Source organism: Chenopodium album, chromosome 18 (genome assembly GCF_948465745.1).
Source record: "Chenopodium album chromosome 18, dcCheAlbu1.1, whole genome shotgun sequence".
In the NCBI taxonomy this organism is placed as follows: Eukaryota; Viridiplantae; Streptophyta; class Magnoliopsida; order Caryophyllales; family Amaranthaceae; genus Chenopodium; species Chenopodium album.
This window is the reverse complement of record NC_137851.1, coordinates 30,554,409-30,576,120: the sequence shown is the minus strand read 5'-3', so window position 1 is coordinate 30,576,120 and position 21,712 is coordinate 30,554,409. Positions and strand designations below refer to the sequence as shown.

At 36.4% G+C, this 21,712-nt stretch overlaps 1 protein-coding gene across 1 annotated transcript; it reads left to right on the top strand.

The window, feature by feature from the left end:
* Positions 1-341: 341 nt before the first annotated feature.
* LOC145590768 (geranylgeranyl transferase type-1 subunit beta-like) lies at positions 342-15,376 on the top strand. The gene is made up of 11 exons (XM_081647166.1): positions 342-607; positions 4,669-4,744; positions 4,906-4,964; positions 5,076-5,215; positions 6,756-6,811; positions 6,908-6,984; positions 7,089-7,134; positions 7,328-7,452; positions 14,253-14,320; positions 14,412-14,499; positions 14,833-15,376. Exons 1-11 carry the CDS (start codon positions 425-427, stop codon positions 14,980-14,982), a joined length of 1,068 nt encoding a protein of 355 aa, XP_081503292.1. The 5' UTR covers positions 342-424; the 3' UTR covers positions 14,983-15,376.
* The last annotated feature ends 6,336 nt before the right edge of the window (positions 15,377-21,712 follow it).

Sequence of the window (21,712 nt, the reverse complement as noted above, 5' to 3'; positions counted from 1 at the left end):
GGTAGGATGTCTAATTGACCATTGTAATTAATAGTATGTCTAAATTTGGGGGTTTTAATTTCTAGGGTTTAGGGGAAATTAATTAAGGAGGAGGGAGAAGGTAATCAGGGGAATTAATTAAGTGGGAATAGTGAAAAAGTGGGTCCCATTAACGTTTTTTTAGACGAAAAACATTAATGGGTAGCGTTATCCAAACTTTTCTTAACTTGTAGGTAGTCCTTAACAAAAAAAAAAAAAAAAAAAAAAAAAAAAAAAAAAAACAGGTATTTTTTCACAAATAACTTTATGTTTAAGGTAGTTGTAGACAAAATTTCCCTTAAATAATACGGAATAAAACCTTAAAACATTCCCCTCACTAAAAAATGGCGTCAAAACAAACCAAAAAGTGAAAAAACACAAACTCACTCCTGCAACTCGTGTAAAAATGGCGTCAAAATTAACAGAACCTTTTTCAATAGATCCTTCGTTTGACAAAGACAGGCATGTAAGATTCCTAGACATGATGTACGATTTACTACCCAGTGATTACGAGTCTCAAGAGATCAACCATCTTACTCTTGCTTACTTTACACTCTCTTCTCTCGATGTTCTTGGTGCTTTAGATCGGGTACTTTCTTCTTCCAATTTCTTGCCTTTAGTATGTCATTATTTTATTGATGAAATAATGGATTTCATTTACCCATTATACATTGTTCAAAATTGTTGAGATTGCTTGGGAATTTGTGGGGATTTTTTGTTCATAATTTTATTTTTTTTTCCTTTTTGGTTTAAGTTTGAATTATACCCGTTATACTTTGTTCGTAAATCGTAAAGATTGTGTTTTGTTTATGTTAATAATATCAAAAGATGTAGTTTTGAGAAGGAATTTGTGATATTGTTGATTAAGTGATTAGTACTCTATATTATATTATTGTGTTGTATACACTTTGAATTCTGAATTTTGTTATAGTTTAGATGGTTGAATGTAAGTATTTGCATTAGTAATTTCTGAAACTAAGATGATTTCTGATTTGATGAATTTGGTTTGGTTTGGTTTGGCTTGGATTGTCATGGATTATATGGTTGACAGTTGATATTCGAATTATGAGATAAGCAAGAATTTGGTTTTGCATAAAGTTTCAAAATTGTAGAGAATTTGTTAATGTGACTTATTTTCTTAAATCAGAACAATGTGTATGTCAGTTGCTAAGGTCGCGAACTTAAGTTAGGATGTTTTGCTACACTGCCATAATTCCGGGACTTTTTGTCACAAGACAAAGCTTTTGCTACAACTTTGGAAAGATTTTAACTGAGTTCTGTTAATTGGGTGTTATTTAATGACTGACAAAGTGGTAGAGAGCTTCATCGAATTTGTTGGTCTTTGCTCGTTTTTCTCGTTCTATTTTCCGTTTATCTTTGGGTTTACTTCTATTCTTGTACAGCTTTGGGGGAATATAGGGTGTGAGGAATGAAGGTTTTTTACCACAATTTTTATGTGCTTCTCATGTGATTGGACAGTTGAAAATATCCAAGCTTGGTATGCCCTTGGGGCACAGTTAGATGGTAGTATGGGTAAGAGTGTGCACCCTGTAGAGGACTACTGACTCAGTCTGCCTCAAGCATATCTTAATAAAAAGTTTAGCTGTATTAGATGTAGATTTTGGAAATTATCATGTGTTTCTATGTGCTAGCATTGTGCACTATGTTTCTGTTAGGTTGAGGGGCTCACAAATTGTGCAATTAACAATATTATTTGCAGAAACATAGACAGGAAATATTAAAAGAAGAACAACAGTGTACACTGAAGAATTATGCATGGAAAATCTTCTCTTTGCCAGAGAGGAGTAAAACAACCAATTTTGCATTTAGCCTAATAAACTAAAACTCTCTGTCCCTCTTAGGGTTCTCTATCCTGACGGATATGAGAATTGTGTTCTTAAGTGGATCAATAGGCTGCTTATATTAGCTTACAATATGTTTCCTAACCCTAGTCAACTAGATGCATTTTTGGAGGAGAAATGAGACCACACAACCGTGTACCCAATACCACACAGCCGTATCTGGCAGAATATTTGTAGTCTTCTTGGCTACTGGTACACAGTTGTGTGCCATTACCTGCACTGCAAATAGTGCAGAATGCTATAATACAGTGCCAGATGCGAGTTTGATGCCTCCACATGAATGTGCCTTTAATTTCCTATGTCTGTTTCCCTCTCTAAACATCCTCTCAAGTCAAACCATTTCTACAAACCAACATTTTCTTGGTCACATACACAAGGGGTATGTGAAATACATATCTGAAATTGAAACTAGCTTCTTGTGAGAAACCATCTCACTTGTCACTTCACCATCACTTCTGTCCTCCTTGGTGCCTAATATGTGGAAATTTCTTCATTTTTTTTCTTCAATTGTCATTCAATTTTCTTATGCTTTATTTTGGAGGAAGGAACTCATTACAAACTAACCAAATTTGTATTATGGAAGCTCATAGAGTTTGGAACTTTCCAATCCACCCCTCTTGAAATGACACTAAAATACTGGTCTTTTCTAAATCCTTGTAAAATGCTCTTAATACTATTCTAATCTGATTGCTCATACGTATTTGATTGATTTCGATAGAAGTTCAAGTCTTCTACTTTTGTAGCTTCTACATAGTGCATTCAGATTCCGTGTGAAAACAAATGGAATTGATGGGAAAATTTTTATAAGGAAGAATTTCAGACATAGATATTGATTTTTTTTTTTTTTTTTTTTAATCTACTCTTTTAGACATAGCAGGATATTGGAGCCTGATGCTTCGCTACTGAGCCCAATTTGGTACTTGATGTCTTGATATCCCAATCACACAATCTCAAACAGTCATATTATGGAGTGACCAAGTTGGATGTGCCAAAATTCTTAATCCTGTCTGGGGGGTTTCATCTCATCGTCCAGATTCATCATGTGATTTTAACTCTGCTAATTGATTTCTAGTTGATTAGTTGTAAGTTTGTAATTGTTATGAATCATCATGAATTATAGATTAAAACAGAGAGATTAGGGACAGAAAAGAGTGATTAAGACAGGAAGAAGAAGGATTAGGGAAGAACAAGCAAGATATTACTGTATCATTGCTTATCAAGGTGACTAATCATCAATCACAACCTAGCTAATCATTCAAGAGGAATGGGACTCTTTTAGGCCGTTCTGTAATGGGTTCTGAACTTGTCATTCTCCAAAAATTCCGTGCACTTTTTAATCACTTTGTTATGACCCTTCTAATTACGTTGAGTGTATGGACACAATTTAGTTTTCCTATAAGATAAAATTATACTCATATCTTAGTGACTCCTAGGGTCCTTTCGACTGTAATTATCTACCTGGTTCCTTTCAATTTTAGATTATACTCATATTTTAGTGACTACTGACTACTCCTTCCAGACTATCATAATACTAGCTTTTGCATAGAGTTTTAGTTAACTTTTAGGGGAGCTAGCTAGTGAGTAATTTGTTGTGTTATTTGTATTGAAAAAGTAGATGTAAGTTGACATTGTGAGGGTATTTCTATTTTTAATGAAAAAAGTCAAAACGTAGTAGATATAGAAGAAGATAGCAGGATCAAAAGGAGAGGTAAGAAGTAATAACAATTTAGTGGGTTCTTTTCAACGGAGCAACAATTACTCTAGTGTTTCAAAAAAAAAAAAAAAAAAAAAAAAAAAAAAAAAAAACTTCACATGTTTTAAATCTAAAATCTAAAGAATAGGTTCCACATGTTTGTTACAATGATAAGTGAATTTTTTTTCTAACTTGTCAAAATATGTTATGATGTCTGCGAAATACCCACCAATTGCTGCTTTGGCATCACGCACCGTTATTGCAATTGCGACTATTTCCTTTTTTATTCTATGCTATGCAATTCAGCCTCCTATAGGTTGTCATTGGAATTTGCAGTGCCTCCCTTGGTCTGTTTGGTGCAGCGAATATAGTAGGGCTTTTTTTTCTTTTTTTTTTTTTTTCTTTTTTGAATGAGAGTATATTTACATAACTTGTTACCAAGTATTTGTTGCATACCATTTCTTAAAATTTCATCTGTTTATGGACAACAATGTCGTCTTCAGTATATGCTGATTATCTTTGCTTGTACCTATGATGTTTTGACATTTGACTTGTACTCTTCTTTTCCTTAAAGTTTCTTCGAGGAAATAAGCACGACTTATTTTGTGTTTGCTAGTGATATGAATTTAACTTAATTCTATTAGCAGTTGTCCAGGTGCTGTGATCTAGTGATAATAAAAGAAGCAGCCGTTGTTGTTTATCCTTGAAATTTTTGCATGCTGTGTCTATATTGATTTGGTTGTTGTGTTGAGAAAGAGATGGCTAGATTGAGGAAGGGGGGATACGAGAGAGATTTGAGAAAGTGAAAGAGAAAGAGAACATGAAAAAAAATTGTATTTAATCCAATTATTCTGTGGAGAGCTTTGTGTTAAGGTAGAGCTCTTGTACTTATATAAGCTTTGAAGTTGGTATGGTACCAGCCAGTAAAGTTGTAGAATAACTGTATTGACATGTACAAATTTTATCTTGCATATGTTGGACCATTTTAACATCGTCTCATATATCTGGTGGATTCATGCCTCTGTTCATCAGCCCCATTTTTCCTCTCATGTGTTGTATGGCTTGTTTTAAAGTGTAAAGTTGTTTAACTAATAGGTTGAGAAGGAAGCAATAGTTGCATGGGTGTTGTCATTTCAGGCTCATAAAGAAGAACAAGATGACTTGAGAAGCGGTAAGTGAGTGTGGCTTTTTGTTTTGTTTTGTTTTTTTTTTTTTCTTCTTTTTATTTTTTCGATAGAGGGGAAGGGAGGGGTTAAAGGTAGACTTTTTAAATTATCCTGGATTAATATTTTGTAACACAGAAATGTTTGATGTACAATCTTGGTGACGTAGGGCAATTTTATGGATTTCTTGGTTCAAGGTCATCACAGTTTCCAGCAGATGCTCTCAAGGTTGGTTTTGAATTCAAATAGTGTGGAACTACTTGGGTTGAGTATGAATTATGCACAAAGGTTATAAGAAGCTAATTATAGCAATTTCTTACTCTTTGTCTGCTGCTGCAGAATTCAAATTGTAACAGTAGTCATTTGGCAAGCACGTATAGTGCTTTAGCTATACTGAAGATCCTTGGCTATGATTTTTCTTTGTTTGATTCTGATCTCATATTGAGATCTATGAGAAACCTTCAACAACCTGATGGGAGGTATGCTCTTCTCATGCTTTCATTGCCCTTTCATACATCTAGTCTTTGTATACTCCATTTATCTCTGATGCCAACTTCTGAAGTTTTGAATAGGACCTGCCATCTTTAGGGCTATGAAAAAAAGCAAAACACATTTTATTCTGGCACACTTTGACTACTCTTTTCTTTTCCTTTCTATATTTCCGATGGAGATATTATGCTATGCACTAGCTGACTTAACTTTTCTATTCCTTTTAAATGCATCAAAACAGATGCTATAGTGATGTTAAGGTATATTTGATATGTTGTTAATGTTGCAAGTTTTAACAAAGAGCATTGGACTTTAGAAGTGCTACTTAAAATTATGCTGATACTAGATTTCTTTTTTGACTTGCGAGTTAAATCATTGTGCTTATTGGACTATTGGAGGATAGGTTTATTGGTGTACTCGATGGCTGTACCACACTCATGTTATATTCCAGTTGTTTTCTGTATGAGAAAATGCTATTTTAGCAAAATTATCATAGTTAAGGAAGTAAAATTTGTTTCAACTAGCTGCTGAGTGACCTGAATTGTTGGAGATGGGTGTTGGTGCTACAATTTTTGTTAGTTGATTAGAAGGCTGTTTTCATTTGCAGATTTTTTAGTTCAAAACCAAGAGCCGAAAGCTGTAGTTGTAGGCTTGTAGCAGCGGTCTCTGATGATTGGTTTTGGGTACATGATTTCTTATTCTTTCAGACTGTATTTATAATGAAGATGGTGAATTGTCAATCAGGCTTGTGCTAAGTTGTACTTCCTCCGTTTTTTAATAGTTGCAACACACTTTTTCACGCTATTTAAGAAAAGTGGAGTTCACATGATGTAATACACTTTAAAATGGGGTTAGATGTTTTTTGGAGTAAAATTTAATGGGCCATGTGCTTTAAATAAGAGGAATAGTACAAATTTTTCCCAAAAAACTTTCCATTTATAGTGTGTTGCAAATATTGTGACATTTTCATTTTAGGGTAGTGTTGCAAGTACTAAAAAACGGAGGATGTATTATTTTTTATAATCAAATAACAATAAATTTCTGTAAAGATGGAAGCAAAAAAAAAAGAATTCTTGTTTATGCTGCCTGAGATTTCTTACGTGCTTATTTCATTTACTATTTATTTGCTACTTCTCTTCACAGTGTTGATTTTGGCATTCTAAGGAAGCCTGAAATATGCTTGCAAAGTTGCAAACTGTTGTGCTAGGTGCTTTTGATATCTGTGATTTAAACTCTATATTATTGAATGTTGTCAGCCTGTGAAATGCTGAGGCACTTTCAGAAGTTATATTTATCACAGTATCAGTTACTACTTGCTATTTCAATCTATTAAATGGAAACAACTGTGCTCTTGGGAAATATGCTCTTGAAGTACACATCCTATTTAAGTTACTACGTATTAAGAAACTAAGCACATGCAAATTTTCACCAATTCTCTTACATCCACATTGGCCCCTTCTACTATGATTCTGTAGCCATGAACTATTGCTCTTATGGGGTGCATGATTGTTACTTTTTTCATTTTTACAGTTTTATGCCCATCCATATTGGGGCTGAGGCAGATCTGCGGTTTGTGTATTGTGCTGGTAAGATGAGAGCTTTACTACTATACTGAAAACATTTTTTAAGATGATTTCGTGCAGTATTATACCCTTACTTTTGGTCTTCTTTGTGACAATCAGCTGCCATTTCCTATCTGCTGGGTGACTGGACTGGAATGGACAAAGAGATGGCAAAGGAATATATTTTGAACTGTCAGGTCTATTTGAAAACCTATTGCTATTTTGCAGTTATTGACATGCCTTGTTCTTCCAAACTTGTTATCCTGATGCTAAATTGAGTTGTATGATCCTGTTTTTGCAGTCATATGATGGTGGCTTTGGTTTGTGTCCTGGTCTGGAATCCCATGGTGAGTAGATAAAGCTTGACTTTTAAACCAGCTTTATACATGTATTTTTAAATGCTCCATTTTTTGGTTTATGTGTTAGCAAATTGTCAATTTCTTGAGGCACATAATTTCTGGTTCGAGTTGCCTTGCCCTCTTATTCCTGCCATTTAGTTTCCTTGTCAATGTAATGTATACCTATGCACTAGTGATACAGGTGGTGCAACATATTGCGCAATTGCATCTCTACGACTGATGGGCTTTATGGAAGATGATCTTATCTCCAAGGGTGTATCATCCTCAATCATAGACATTCCCATGCTTCTCGATTGGATGATGCAGGTTTGCTTTTCTATCTCATTTTCTCTAATTTTTTTCCTAGTCTATAAACAATATATAGATAGTGTTTGCATTGTTGAAGTCATTATTTTTGTTGTTTTTAGGAAGATTTGTTAAAAACTACCTCTTAAATGAGGTTTTGTCAAAAACCACATTTTAATTTTTTGTTTTGTAAGATGCTACCTACTTCTAACCTTTTTTTTTGTGTGAAGTAACACCTCTGACGAATTCCGGCATTGACTATCCTTTTTGGGCATTGACCATCCATGTGATTGCTACAAAGTACAAACACCCACATCACCACCAAACCACCATTGGCTCCCATCTGAACCACGCCAAAACCTATCAAATGCATCCGAAATCGCTCATCCACCACATTAAAGGCTTAAACTCACCCCTCAAAACCACCCAATCACCTCCAAAACCACCTACCTACGCCCAAAAATCAACTCAAGAAGAAACCTTAACATCTCAAACCCATCACATCTTCTTCGAATTTTCAAAACGAGCCCACCCACTGTCGAAACAACTTGAAAAACTTGGATAACCACACAACCTAGACTTAAAACAACCCTAATCATTAAAAAAATCTACCAATTAATTAAATCTAAGAGAGATAAAGATAAAAGGGAAGGAGAGAGGGGGGGAGGGAAGGTGGCGGAGGAGGAGGGAGAAAGGGAAGTCAAGGCGGTGGAGAGGGAAGAGGAGGTGGTGAGGTAGCCATGGCATGAGAGAGAATGAGAGTTAGAGGTCAACGGTCGGAATCTAGCTAAAGGTGGTCTTTGGCAAAAACAAATACTTCCTCCGTTTTTTATTAGATACATTACTTTCTATATATGGAAGTTTCTGCATAATTGTCCCTTTTAGTCAATAAATTCTTTCTACCTTTCTCATATCATATGGGATCTCTCTATTTTTTCTCTCTATCTCTCTCTACTCCAAATTTTGCCTAGGAGTCGACAATTTCAAAAATGATGCATCTAATGAAAAACGAAAGAAGTATGATTAAGGTTAAAAAAAATAAAAAGATGGTTTCGAACAAAACCTATCTTTAAAAAGGTGGATTTTGACAAATTTTCCTTGTTTTATTTTTATCCTTTATAACAATATTTTGTTAAACTTATATTTTTTAATGATAAATCATAATTAAACAATGTAGAATTTGTTTGAGCACTCTTATAATCAAACTGATGTACTTATGCTGAGGAATTGAAACAGTAAAACCGTAACTTATATGCAACGGTAAGCGTATTTAAACAGAGATTAGGGAAGGTTTGGCGTTGTATTTAAGCTAAAAGCTTGTAAAAGATAACATGGCTTTAGGCCATTACTCTCCAAGGGTTTTTTTCTTACAAATTTCTGAATAATCTCCTCTCTCTCTAAGCTATTCTATTTATACTACTAGGGATACAAGGAATTGGCCTATTGCCTTGATTGTTAACAACTACTACGATTTGTCTTATAGCTAATAATTAATAAAGATAATCTGCCAAAATCCTTCAAGCCGTTACTGCTGTGCTCCTTGCATTGTGCCCTGCTGCTGCTGATTCTGTCCTTTCTGTCCTTTTCTCCTGCTGTAAGTTAGGATGCGTGGTGGTGTAGGTGAGTGTGTTGCATTATACCTTTGTTGATACAGTTGATACAGTTGTTTGCCCCATCCCCACGCGAATTAGCTTAGGAGGGTCTCTCCCATACACGACCTTGAATGGGGTCATATGGGTGGACGAGTGAGGAGAGGTGTTATACGAATACTCGGCCCATCCTAACCACTTGGCCCACGCCTTTGGTTGATCCCCGGCGAAACAGCGGAGATAAGTCTCAAGCCGCTTGTTCACCACCTCGGATTGGCCATCCGTTTGAGGATGATACGAGGTGCTCCGCTTTAACCCCGTCCCTTGAAGCCGAAACAATTCCTTCCAAAAGGTGCTGACAAAAATCCTATCTCGGTCAGTCACTATACTCTCCGGCACTCCGTGCATCCGTACAATCTCCCTCATAAAAACCTCCGCTACACCTACCGCCGTGAACGGATGTTTCAACCCCAAGAAGTGAGCATACTTCGATAGGCGGTCAACCACCACTAAGATGGTGTCTATCCCCTTGGATTTTGGGAGACCCTCAATGAAATCCATAGCTATGTCACTCCACACCATCTCCGGTACCGGCAATGGTTGTAGCAGCCCCGCCGGCGACCGCTGAGAGAGCTTGTTCCTTTGACACACCTCACACCGCCGCACATAGTCAGCCACCTCCTTTCGCATCCCAGCCCAACACCCCAACACCAATCAGCCGACATACGAATATAGGTCTTCGTCTCACCCTCATGTCCTCCCTCCGGCGAGTCGTGGTACGCCTTCAAAAGAACCTCCTTTAAGGTAGAGTGTGAGGGTAGTACTACTCTGCCCTTATAGAGGAGGCGATTGTCCTCCACCGAGTAACCTTTAACTTGCTCCCCTGCTGCCAATTCCCCTTTTAATTTCTGTATAAACCCGTCACGAGCACTCTCCTCCTCCAAGACTGCCCAATCCACCCCCTGCGTGGCCACTAAAGCCCCCAAATTCACCGCCTTCTCCTCTTCTCCCCTCCTCGAGAGCGCGTCAGCCACGCGGTTCGCAACCCCTGGTTTGTACTGGAGTTCAAAATCAAATCCAATCAGTTTTCTAACCCATTTCTGGTATTCCGATCCCACTTCTCGTTGTTGCATTATAAATCTGAGACTTTGCTGATCGCTTCGCACCACAAACTTCCGACCAAGCAGGTAGTGTCGCCATTTTTGTACGGCCAAACACACAGCCATTAACTCCTTTTCATACACAGACTTGCTCCTTCCAAGTGGGCCTAATACCTTGCTGAAAAAAGCGACAGGCCTCATCTCCTGCATTAAAACCGCGCCTAGGCCGAAACCCGAGGCGTCGGACTCCACCACGAACACCTTGTGGAAGTCGGGCATCACTAGTACTGGTGCCGTCGTCATTGCCAACTTAAGCTGAGTGAAGGCTTGATCTGCTTGAGAGGACCAACCAAAATTATCCTTTCTTAATTGGTCCGTAAGAGGATGGGCTATATTTGCATAATTCCTTATGAACTTTCTGTAATAGCCCGTTAGGCCCAGAAATCCCCTTAGATCTCTTAAACATCTTGGAGTGGGCCATTTCACCATGGCTTGAATCTTCTCTTGGTCCACAGCAACCCCATCTTTAGAGATCATATGGCCCAAATAAGCCACTTCATGCTTCCCAAACTCACACTTCTTAAAATTTGCAAACAATACATGGGCCTTGAGAGTAGCTAGAACCTCACGTAAATGCTCAATATGCTCTTCTTTGCTTGCACTATAGATGAGAATGTCATCGAAAAATACAAGTACGAATTTCCTCAAGAAGGGCCGGAAAACGTCATTCATCAAGGCTTGAAAGGTGGCCGGAGCGTTGGTTAAGCCGAATGGCATAACCAAAAACTCGTAGTGACCCTCATGGGTACGAAAAGCCGTTTTATGGGTATCCTTCGGCCTCACCAAAATTTGGTGATATCCGGCCTTCAAATCGAGCTTGCTAAAAAATTTGAGCACCATGAAGCTCGTCTAGTAGTTCATCAATAACGGGAATGGGGTATTTATCGGGCACCGTCTCTTTGTTTAGGGCCCGATAATCAACACAAAATCGCCACGATCCATCCTTTTTCTTTACTAAAAGAACGGGGCTAGAAAATGGGCTTGAGGATGGTCGGATGATCCCGGCCTCTAGCATCTCCTTTATGAGTCTCTTTATCTCATCTTTTTGGAATTGTGGATAACAGTAGGGGCGCACACTCACCGGATTGCTTCCATCCTTGAGCAAGATAGAATGTTCGTGCCCTCTAAATGGTGGCAGCCCTTGGGGCTCCTCAAAGACCCCACTAAACTCTCTTAGCACCCCATGAATGAAATCAGGAACTTTACTGCTCATATTCACCTCACTTCCCTTGCTCATACTCACCTCACCTCCCTCAATTTGGTTCAACTCCACTAAAAGACCACCCCCATGCTTTCGGATCGTTTTCATCATGGCCTTAAGGGTCACCCCCGTACGAGCTAGTGACGGATCCCCCTTAATAGTCACCGTTTTCCCCTCCTTCTTGAATCTCATCACTTGAAGCTTCCAATTTGTAATTACCTCACCTAATTTCTCTAGCCATTGCACCCCCAATATGATATCGGTGTTGCCCAATTGAAGAGGTAAAAATTCCTCTACTATTTCTAACTCCTCGTTCACCCTCAACCGAACTCCCTTACATTGCCCACGACCCTTCACCGCCTCACCATTTCCCAATGTGACACCAAAAAAGTGATTTCCCTCCACCGGTAAAGCCAACGCCTCCACTAAGGTAGTTGAGATAAAGTTATGCGTAGCTCCCGGGTCAATCATCACCACTACCTCCTTCCCGCGGATTTTTCCGATGAGTTTCATGGTTCTTGGGTTAGTCAACCCGATAATGGAGCACATGGATACATTTACGGGCACCACCTCCTCTTCCTCCACCGGAGCTTCTAGCGCTTGGAACTCCCCCTCCTCGTCACACTCATCCTCTTCTTCCACCAACAAAACACTTAGCCCCTTGGCGGAGCAAACATGTGTGGGCCCCGTCCACCTTCCGTCACACCTAAAACAGAGCCCTTTTTCCTTCTTCTCTTGTATTTCTTTCTCAGTTAGCTTCCTCACCATGCCGTTGAATCTCGTGGTGCTTGGGTTGTTTCTGGATGGGTAAGTTTGGGAGGGATGGTTAACTGAAGCAGCAGAGGCTTGTGATGTTTGGGTTGGAGTTTGGTGGAAGTTTGGGTTTGTGTTTGGGCTGATGGGTGGGTTATTCCGAATTGGGCCGGGGTTAAAAGATCTGGGATATGAAGATTGGGCTGGACCGCTTCCTAGTAATGTAGAGGCGGGGCTCCGATTAAAATACGAGTAGGGTCCGGGTTTGGTGAATGCTCCACCCGTTTTCTTGAGACTACTAACCCGATTTCTCTCTTCGACCCGAATTGCGAGATCCATGGCATCTTCTAAGGTGAGTGGGTTTAGCATTCGGATCTCCGCCCTAATCTCCCCCTTCAAACCGTTAATAAACCGCCCCTTCATTATACTTTCTGGAACATCAACTAAAGGCGATGCTTTTTCGATGAAAACTCTTCGATACTCCACCACCGTCGTGGTTTGCACCACGGCGAGCCATTGTTCGTGCAAGCTCCCCGAATTAACCGGTCGAAATTGACTCAAGATTCGATTTTTCAGATCCTCCCACCCCACCAACGGACGGCGGCGGCTTTCCCACTGATACCAACTCAAAGCGTCACCCTCCATCGCTACAACGGCGGCCTGCAACTTCTCCGTCTCCGAAAGCTTGTAAAACTGGAAGTATTGTTCGCTCCTTAAAATCCACCCGTCTGGATCAGACCCCTCGAATAACGGCATATCCAACTTCCTAAACCTCCGGTTGCCGTTCCCTCCTTGTTGTTCGTTGTTGAAGTGTCGGAATCCACCCCTGGAACCTGGGTCCCAGTTGCCGATTCGGATGCCGCCCTCACCTGGCTGATTCACTTCTCCTTCAGCGTTCGTTTGGTTCTGTAAACCCAGCATCATCACTCTCATTTCTTCAAAGAACTTATCTTGGTCCTGCTTCAACGTTTTCTGTATGGAGTTTTCCCCATCACCGATCTTCTGGAGAATCTCCTCAACTCGTTCCTCCAGCGCGGCGACCCTCTCCGGAGTCACCGAGAGCGGCGTCGGAGGCATGCTGCTCTGATACCAATTGCAACGGTAAGCGTATTTAAACAGAGATTAGGGAAGGTTTGGCATTGTATTTAAGCTAAAAGCTTGTAAAAGATAACATGGCTTTAGGCCATTACTCTCCAAGGGTTTTTTTCTTACAAATTTCTGAATAATCTCCTCTCTCTCTAAGCTATTCTATTTATACTACTTGGGATACAAGGAATTGGCCTATTGCCTTGATTGTTAACAACTACTACGATTTGTCTTATAGCTAATAATTAATAAAGATAATCTGCCAAAATCCTTCAAGCCGTTACTGCTGTGCTCCTTGCATTGTGCCCTGCTGCTGCTGATTCTGTCCTTTCTGTCCTTTTCTCCTGCTGTAAGTTAGGATGCGTGGTGGTGTAGGTGAGTGTGTTGCATTATACCACTAAAATTCTTGGATATCCTATAAAAACAGTAATGTTACCTTATTTTTGTTAATCAATTAAACTTGTCAAACATTACTTTTTTTTCCAATTACAGAAAACATCACTCGTGCTTTGTTCAGGGGGCCAGAGCATAAAAAAAATAAAAAAATTAAATGATACTAAATGATGTTGAATTGGATTCTGGATTCTTACTCGGAATTCGGAAATTTATTGTTTTGAGGGTCTATGAAGCCACAATTCTTATCAAGATCAAGTAGTGTCTGTCATTTGTCTTAATGCCTAAATTATATGGAGTTCCAGAAATAATTGTCATTATTAGTGTAACTTGTTCCAATTTAATCTGTGGATTGAGAGTATTATTTAATCTAATAAAAAGTATTTCCTCAATCTTTAAATAATGCAGAGTTTTTTTTTTTTTTTTTGGAATCAAGGTAATTTTGATCTTCCACTCGTGTTGTTAAATTTCCTATCCTATTTTGTTGTTAGTGAAAGTCCTTGTGGTGACTAGAAATAGTGGAATCTATATTTAATCCTAAGAGTTGAACATATATCTTTGTAAACGTTAGTTTATAGATTGATGATTTAATTTCATGTGGTATTGTATGACAATTTTCATGCAATTTTCTTGCTTCAGAGACAAGCTGCAGATGGTGGATTTCAGGGAAGACTAAACAAACCCAGTGACACATGCTATGCGTTCTGGTAAATTGGGGTAGACTATGCTGTAGTTATTTAGTAAACCCAGTCACATGCTTGTTTTGTCATCCTGAAGATGAAAATTTTTCGCATACAGGGTGGGTGGAGTGTTGAAGATCTTGGGAGGCAGCAAATTTGTTAACAAGGAAGCTTTGCGTGATTCGCTACTGACCTGTCAATCTGTGGTAAGTGATTCTCTAACCAAGGGCCCGTAACATTCCAAAATCCCCTTCTAAACTCCCTTTTATGTCCAAATAATTCAAATTACACTTGAAATGGGCTAAATGGCCATGTTTGTCAAAGCTTCTCTGGTAATGTGCCTCATTTTTATGCTTATTCATTAGATAGTTACATGCTTTTCTGTAAAAACCAGAAGCTGATGGTTCTGCATATCGAGAATCTTCTTGATAATTGTGGCAAATTCTTTCTTAATAATCATGATTATTTCTTTCATATAGTATATGATGAATCCCCTGTTTATTATTTCCGGTGGAAATGATAATTTTGTCTTTCTGTAGTATGGCGGTTTCAGTAAATTCCCAGGGGAATTGCCGGAGCTTTATCACTCATATTACGGGTTCTCTGCATATAGTCTGTTGGATGAACCTACGCTGAACTCTCTCTGTGTTGAACTTGGAATAACGAAGAGAGCTGCATTTGGATCTTGAATTAAGATTTCATTCATTGAAATTTGATCTACTTGAGGCACAGGTTGTATCATATCATTTGTTGTACACTACAACAGAGAACAAGAAGCATGCAACTTCAAGGCTGGTTAGACATACTACGGATTGGAGAAGTGAGTCGAACTTTTTTCTATAGGTTTTCAGCCAAAGTTTCTTCAACCCCGAAAACTGTTAAGTTGGATAAAATATGTAGGTTGTGATGTTTAGAGGGGAAAAAATATGCCGCTGGCAGTGCTTTGCTCTTGAACAATATGTAAATTCTCTTCTTTATTTCTTTTCCTTTTTTTACCCTTCTTCTCTGGTTTGATTGTTCCAGCCTTGAGAGTACAGACATTTCAATGTTGATTGATAGAAAGCGTGTTTTTTTTACAATGAATTACATGGCAATTCTTTTTACCTACAGATGTTTGATATGATCATCATTTACTTTATGTTTTTTGACTGATGATCGTGAGACTGAACAAATTTGTGCTTCATTCCTTAAGACTAAGATTTCTCTGATCTATATTTATTAGCCTGTGGTTTCATCCTTGACTGAGTCCCGATACAAATGGAACTTCCAGGCAGCTATCATAGCTTCTCTCTACAACATACTTCTATCAACCACATCCACAGCAAAATTCCCAAGGTTGGTAAATACAAAGTAGGGGTTGATTATGGACAACCTCATAAGGAGTCATCTCGTCTCATCTGTACCGCCATGTGAGAATGAGTATGCCACCGTTTTTCCATAGGAAGCCACGAACATCAATCCTTAGGATTATTGCCACACGCGCATCAAACATCTATTGATAGCCTCAGTTTGGCCATCTATTTTAGGGTGGTATGCTGATGACATAAAGAACTCAGTACCATGTAATGAGAATTGAGAACAAGCCTTTCTAAAATGTATCCAAGAGAACTTAACCTGTTTCTTGGTATGCTCCTAGGCCACCCAAGCAGCTTGCAAGTGTTGTCTAAGGAGTTGATTGGCCTAGTTTTTAAAACTGTTTTTCAATCTAAGAAATAGAAACTGGGCCATAAAGGGAATTTTAGGAAGTAGAAACTGGGCCATAAAGGGAATTTTAGGAAGCAAAACCACTTTTTTAAGAAGCCCAAAATAGCTTCTATGAATTATGAAGGGTAAAATGAGAAGCACCAATTTGTAGGTTCTCAAGGGCTATTTCTAGGGGAGTTCTTCCTACCTTTTAATTATATATATATATATATATATATATATTTTTTTTTTTTTTTTTTGACAAAAACACCTCAACATTTTACCAAAAGACTTCTAACATCCCATCAAAAAAGAAACCCCTCTTCTCTCACATAAACATTACTGAGCTCTATTATTATTCACATTTATCATTGAGAAACGTTATAGAGAGAACATTTGGTATATGGAAAAAAATATGGAAAATATTATCAATTATGTATTGGAAACATAAAAGAAACTTGTTGCGGCTACTATGGTTATGTATAACTATATAAGAGACATGCACTTAATTAAAGATTTGGAATTTGATAAATGTGATCAGATCCTTATTATATTCCTGAAGTTGAAGGGGATGAGAAAATTAGAGGGGAGGCAACTCAGTAACTACTCTAGAAGAACATGACGGATCAACGGATGATTTTAGTATGGAGTCTATTCGCTACAATATTGCAACTTCCCTAATGAATCGTGGATTGTAACATTATTGGATCTTTATTAGGAATTTTTATTAGACATTTTGGTTCAATAATGAGTAATTATGAACATATGAAACTTTTGAATATGAATTATTTATATTTTGACTAAATAATCTCTTGTCATATTCCGGTTCCGTTTCAAAACCTGTGTTTCCTAACAAGTTTTGATTCCGAATCAGGGTACCTTGATTTTTTCTCACCCCTAGCAAGTAGCACTATTAAGTTGGATTGATAGTTTAGTTTTGATTTGGATTGAGACATTCATTTGTATGGAAAGTTGGTTTGGGTTGATTCAAAATAGTGGGTAACTTGGTTTGATTATTTTTCACATGATTTCAATTTTGGATCAAGTCATAAACGGTTTGGGTTGTAATTTAATTGGGTCATAATCGAATTAATTTGAAAAGAGTCTAGATATAAGAGGGTTTAAAAGGATTAAATCAAAGTCGGATTTAAACGGTTTGGGTTAATCGAACCAAAAAATGTCACATTTAATTTACTTTAATTTAATTATAAAAGGTAAAAATTAATACATTTTAGCTTTAAAAAAAATGTCACATTTAACTTCAAAAGTTTATTAAAAAAAACCAAGAAGGAGATTACAGTAATGGTATTACAAACTAGAATGGAACTCCTAATTAGATCCACCCACAGCAAACAAATAATTAATAACTCCCATAATTTTCAACACAGAAATGATTCTTGTTTGTCAGCTTTTCGGCCCATAGTATAAACGACAGAACTTCACGGGATATTCCAGTACATATTGTTTGCTTATCAAAATGAACCGAAAAGACACTTGAAAAGTCACCTTGATTCTTCTTCTTTTCAACCAATTTTTACTTTCATTTTGCTAATTAACTTTCTACAAACTGACAAATGCAGAAGTCTTTAAACTATGCCAAACTTGATAGTTGAGTATCACTTAAAATGTGTTGTGATTTCTAATGGAATTTATCAAGATTTTCATCATAACTACCACAAATTTTGATTTTGTTAGACATAGACAAGTTGTGGTGTGGGATCATGTTGGTTAAGCTTGGCAAAACTTGTATGTTGTGACACTTCATGGCTTTTGGCTATATAGGACCAACTCGTCAACCTTAGTACACAATCGTTTTCAAGAGGGTAAAGATTTTACCTGAGCCAAAAATTATTGTTACCAAGCTACACAAAAGACGGATTAATAAATTGTCGTCTGAAAATGAACATTGTCTTCAATTACCTTTAATAGAGGATCGTTTATTTTCTAAAGAGTCAGGTGTTTAATATATACTCACATATGTTGATTATACTCACGAGGTATGTTGATTAAAGTATGTTACAAATAGGTAATTTGTAGCATTTAGTGATTAATTGCTATGTCAAAATTACTTTTAATATCATCTAATATACTCATGACCAAAGGTTTGAAAATCAACTTAAGTTTGTTTAAGAAATGTGACAATCTACGGGTCTGTTCTGATTTACTAAGCTGAGATGAACTGAACTGAAATGATTGGAGCTGAGCTGAACTGAACTGAAATGAATATTTTATGAGAGAGGGAAATTAGGTATTGAACTGAACTGAACTTATTGAAGCTGAACTGAACTGAATTAAAATTAAGGTGAAGAGAACATGCCTTACATTTATCCCTTGACATTTTCACCTTACAATCCGTGTAAGTTATACTACTCTTACAAAATATGAAAACTTATTTTTTCGTTCATGTGCTCACAAGGTACAATCGGTTGTACATAGAAAATTGTCTTACCTCCTTTTACTCCGTATCTTATTGATCGCAATCACCTAAACATAATTGAAAGCTAGCTCACACAAGATAACTGTACTGTGGTCAGAATTTCACACATACTCCATGAAAATGTTCGTCTATAAAAGTTATATACTGATATTGTACGGCACTAGATAGAGTTGCAGAATTTATCGTATATTATGGCTGCTTGCATAGTAAGTAGAGGTTCAAGGGTATAACCGTATTTAAGCTATTAGTGCATATAATGCTTCGCATAAAACAATAAAAAATGACTACAAATCAGTATTCTTGTATAAATCTTGAACCCTAATATATTGGTTTTATACTCACTTTGATTTATTTAAAGATTCGGAAGAACCCAATTAGAGTTCGGAAAATAATATAAATTTTATTACAATCTTATCTACTATATATGCATACATGATCCATGCTATTTTAAATGATATAAATTTACCTAGTTAGTTAACAACTATTTTAAATAATATAAATTTACCTAGTTAGTTAACAACTATTTTAAATGAATACTGAAAAAATATGGAAATTTTATTGTATTTCAAGTAAACACAAAATGTATGGAGAGTTGGCAAATAAAATAGAAAATAGAGCAGATAAGATTCATAATGTTGGTGGGCATGGCAGCAGACTTATATACAAGCATCAAATTTGGTTAGTCCAAGAAAATATAATCTTGTAATTTTAGTGAATCAAAGCATTTGGAGTTTGTTTAAGTTAAATCTTGTATAAATTTCAAGAATTGGTTGAGAGCACAGTTGCACTCACCATCTCCGAGACGCAATATGTTTGGTTGATTCATGAAAAGCATGCTAGACTTCCCACTTACCAAACCTTCATATGTAAAAGTGCAGCTCAGTCATGGTGGATTTCAGTTCAATCTTGGTGGGATTCAGTTGTAGACTTGCATTCAATAAAATAGTAACTCCATTTCGTATTATTTACAACAAATGGGTATTACTTTTGAGACATAAAATATTCTTTTGTTATAAATAGTAAGAAACAGAGATAGCAATAGTATTTGAACCACTCCATTTAAACAAATCTGAATTGGACTCAATATTTATAATCCAATCTAACCCGACCTAGCTTGAACATATTAATAGAGAGAATTAATTTAACAATAGAACACATTTGATCCTACCCGATCTAAACGAATTCAAAAATATTTTTAAACCCAGCCCAAGTGTTGAATATATTTGAGCTTTGGGCATGTTTTTCTTGCCAGAAATACAATTTTCAGACAATTTTTGGCTCAAGCTCAATTACCAAGTTTGGTTAGAAATAGTAAACTCTAAATAGGCCATTTTTAGTCCCTTTTGGCCTGAGCCTAATATGTGATTAGTTCTAATCAAATTTGATTGGTAATATATATAGAATCGAATATGACCCAAATCAAACTGAATGACTTTTTATAGACTTGCTAGACATCGTTTTCCATCCGAACAAAGTGTCGAATTCGACTTATTATCATTGGATTCATGTGTAACTTTTCCATCGTACCAATCTATGAAAACCCATCAACAACATTTGAACACTTGCTAAAACAATGACCATAAATCATTAAAGAGTAGTACCTTTCAAAAAATTTGTGTAAATTCAAGTAAATCATTGAGTTGGCCTCCATGCATGGACAAATATGTAACAATCAAGGACTTCAATTTGCAATAATTTCATATGATGATTATTAACATATTAATATTAATATAAGATGCAATAATAAGAACATGATCTCTGATTCTCTGGCTAGCCAACTAGCCTAGTGCCAAACTTCTAACTAATATTACTATTAATCTAGTCATTATTATTATTAAACAAATGCAACCAAGTAAGGAAAAAACAATTAAAAAGGGAACCAAAAGTTTTGGCCTAAAAAGAATTACAATCAACTTTTTAATCTGACAGCAAAGATCAATGTACTACTATATTGTTGCAAAAACTCACATGAATGATTATGGGGTAAGTGACACCTTGGGTTTGGGAGTTTTAGAGATTATTATATAAAAATAATAGTTGTATGATTGAGCTTCATAAGTTTCCAACTAGTAATAAATGAACTACCAATTGCTATATATTGTTGCAGAGAATGTTGTTAATTTTTGGTGTGAATTTAACTCACATTTAGCAATATTTGCTACTTTCATTATGGAGTCGTATTATTGGCTTTGTTTGGTAACCGGTTTTTTAAGGGGGTTTTTCCATGGTCTTTTGTTATCTTCATATGATCAAATAACCAAAATATATGCATATGTGTATGTTTTATAGCAAAAAAAATTTAGTAATTTGAAAAATTTTAGTAATTTGAAAAGGTGGTGTTTATTACTTTCTGTCAAAATAAAAAGGCTACTTTGAGGAGTGTTTTTTTTTAGAATGATTGTTTGCTCTTTAAGGACTAACTAAAAACGTAAGTCACATAACAAAGGTTGTTAGAGCAACTTCAATGGTTATATTTAGGGAGTTGCTTGCAATTTCAATAATTCCCTAGCTACTAGCTTGACCATTGGAGCTAGAAAATTCAATTAGTTTGGCTCAGTAAATTAGCTTTGCCAAGCTATTACTTGAAAATTAAACTTACCAAAATAAAATGCTCATTGCACCAATTAAGTTCTTTCCATGTATTTTGTATCCAACAACTACTACTAAATTAATAGCTAGCCATTGGAGTAAAAAGTAGCTAAAATGAAAATTAGGTTAAAAGTTTATGTGGCATGGCAAGCTAATTGTCAAATTAGCTTGCCATTGGAGTTGCTCTTACGTGCCTAATTTTACTAAAAATTGATACTTTGTTGACTAAAACAATTAATTCCAAATAGTCAATGCAATTAAATGAGTGAACGTGAATTAGCTAATTAAACTCATTGACTAGCAAAGCCATAATCAAGATTCAAGAGTCTTGAGGACCTGTTATAAACTCATAACAAATAAAAGAAGCTTATAATACAATTAAAGAAGATGATAAATGCGATTCTTAGGACTGTATGTATCATAACCGTATAATTATATACATAATTAACCATTATACCAAAGTCTTATGAAAAAGGGGTTGAAGGAAAAAGGATCATAATAAATAAATAAATTAATTAAAAAAAAAAAAAAAAACAAATGTGAGTAATGCAACTTATAACCAAAATCCACATCCCCACAATGCCACCATTGGAATTCAAGAAAATTTCCAAAATTATATCCATGAACATTTTCTCATAAAAATTCACAAGAAAAAAAAAAAAAAAAAAAAAAAAAAAAAAAAAAAAAAAAACATAATTCATCATACATTA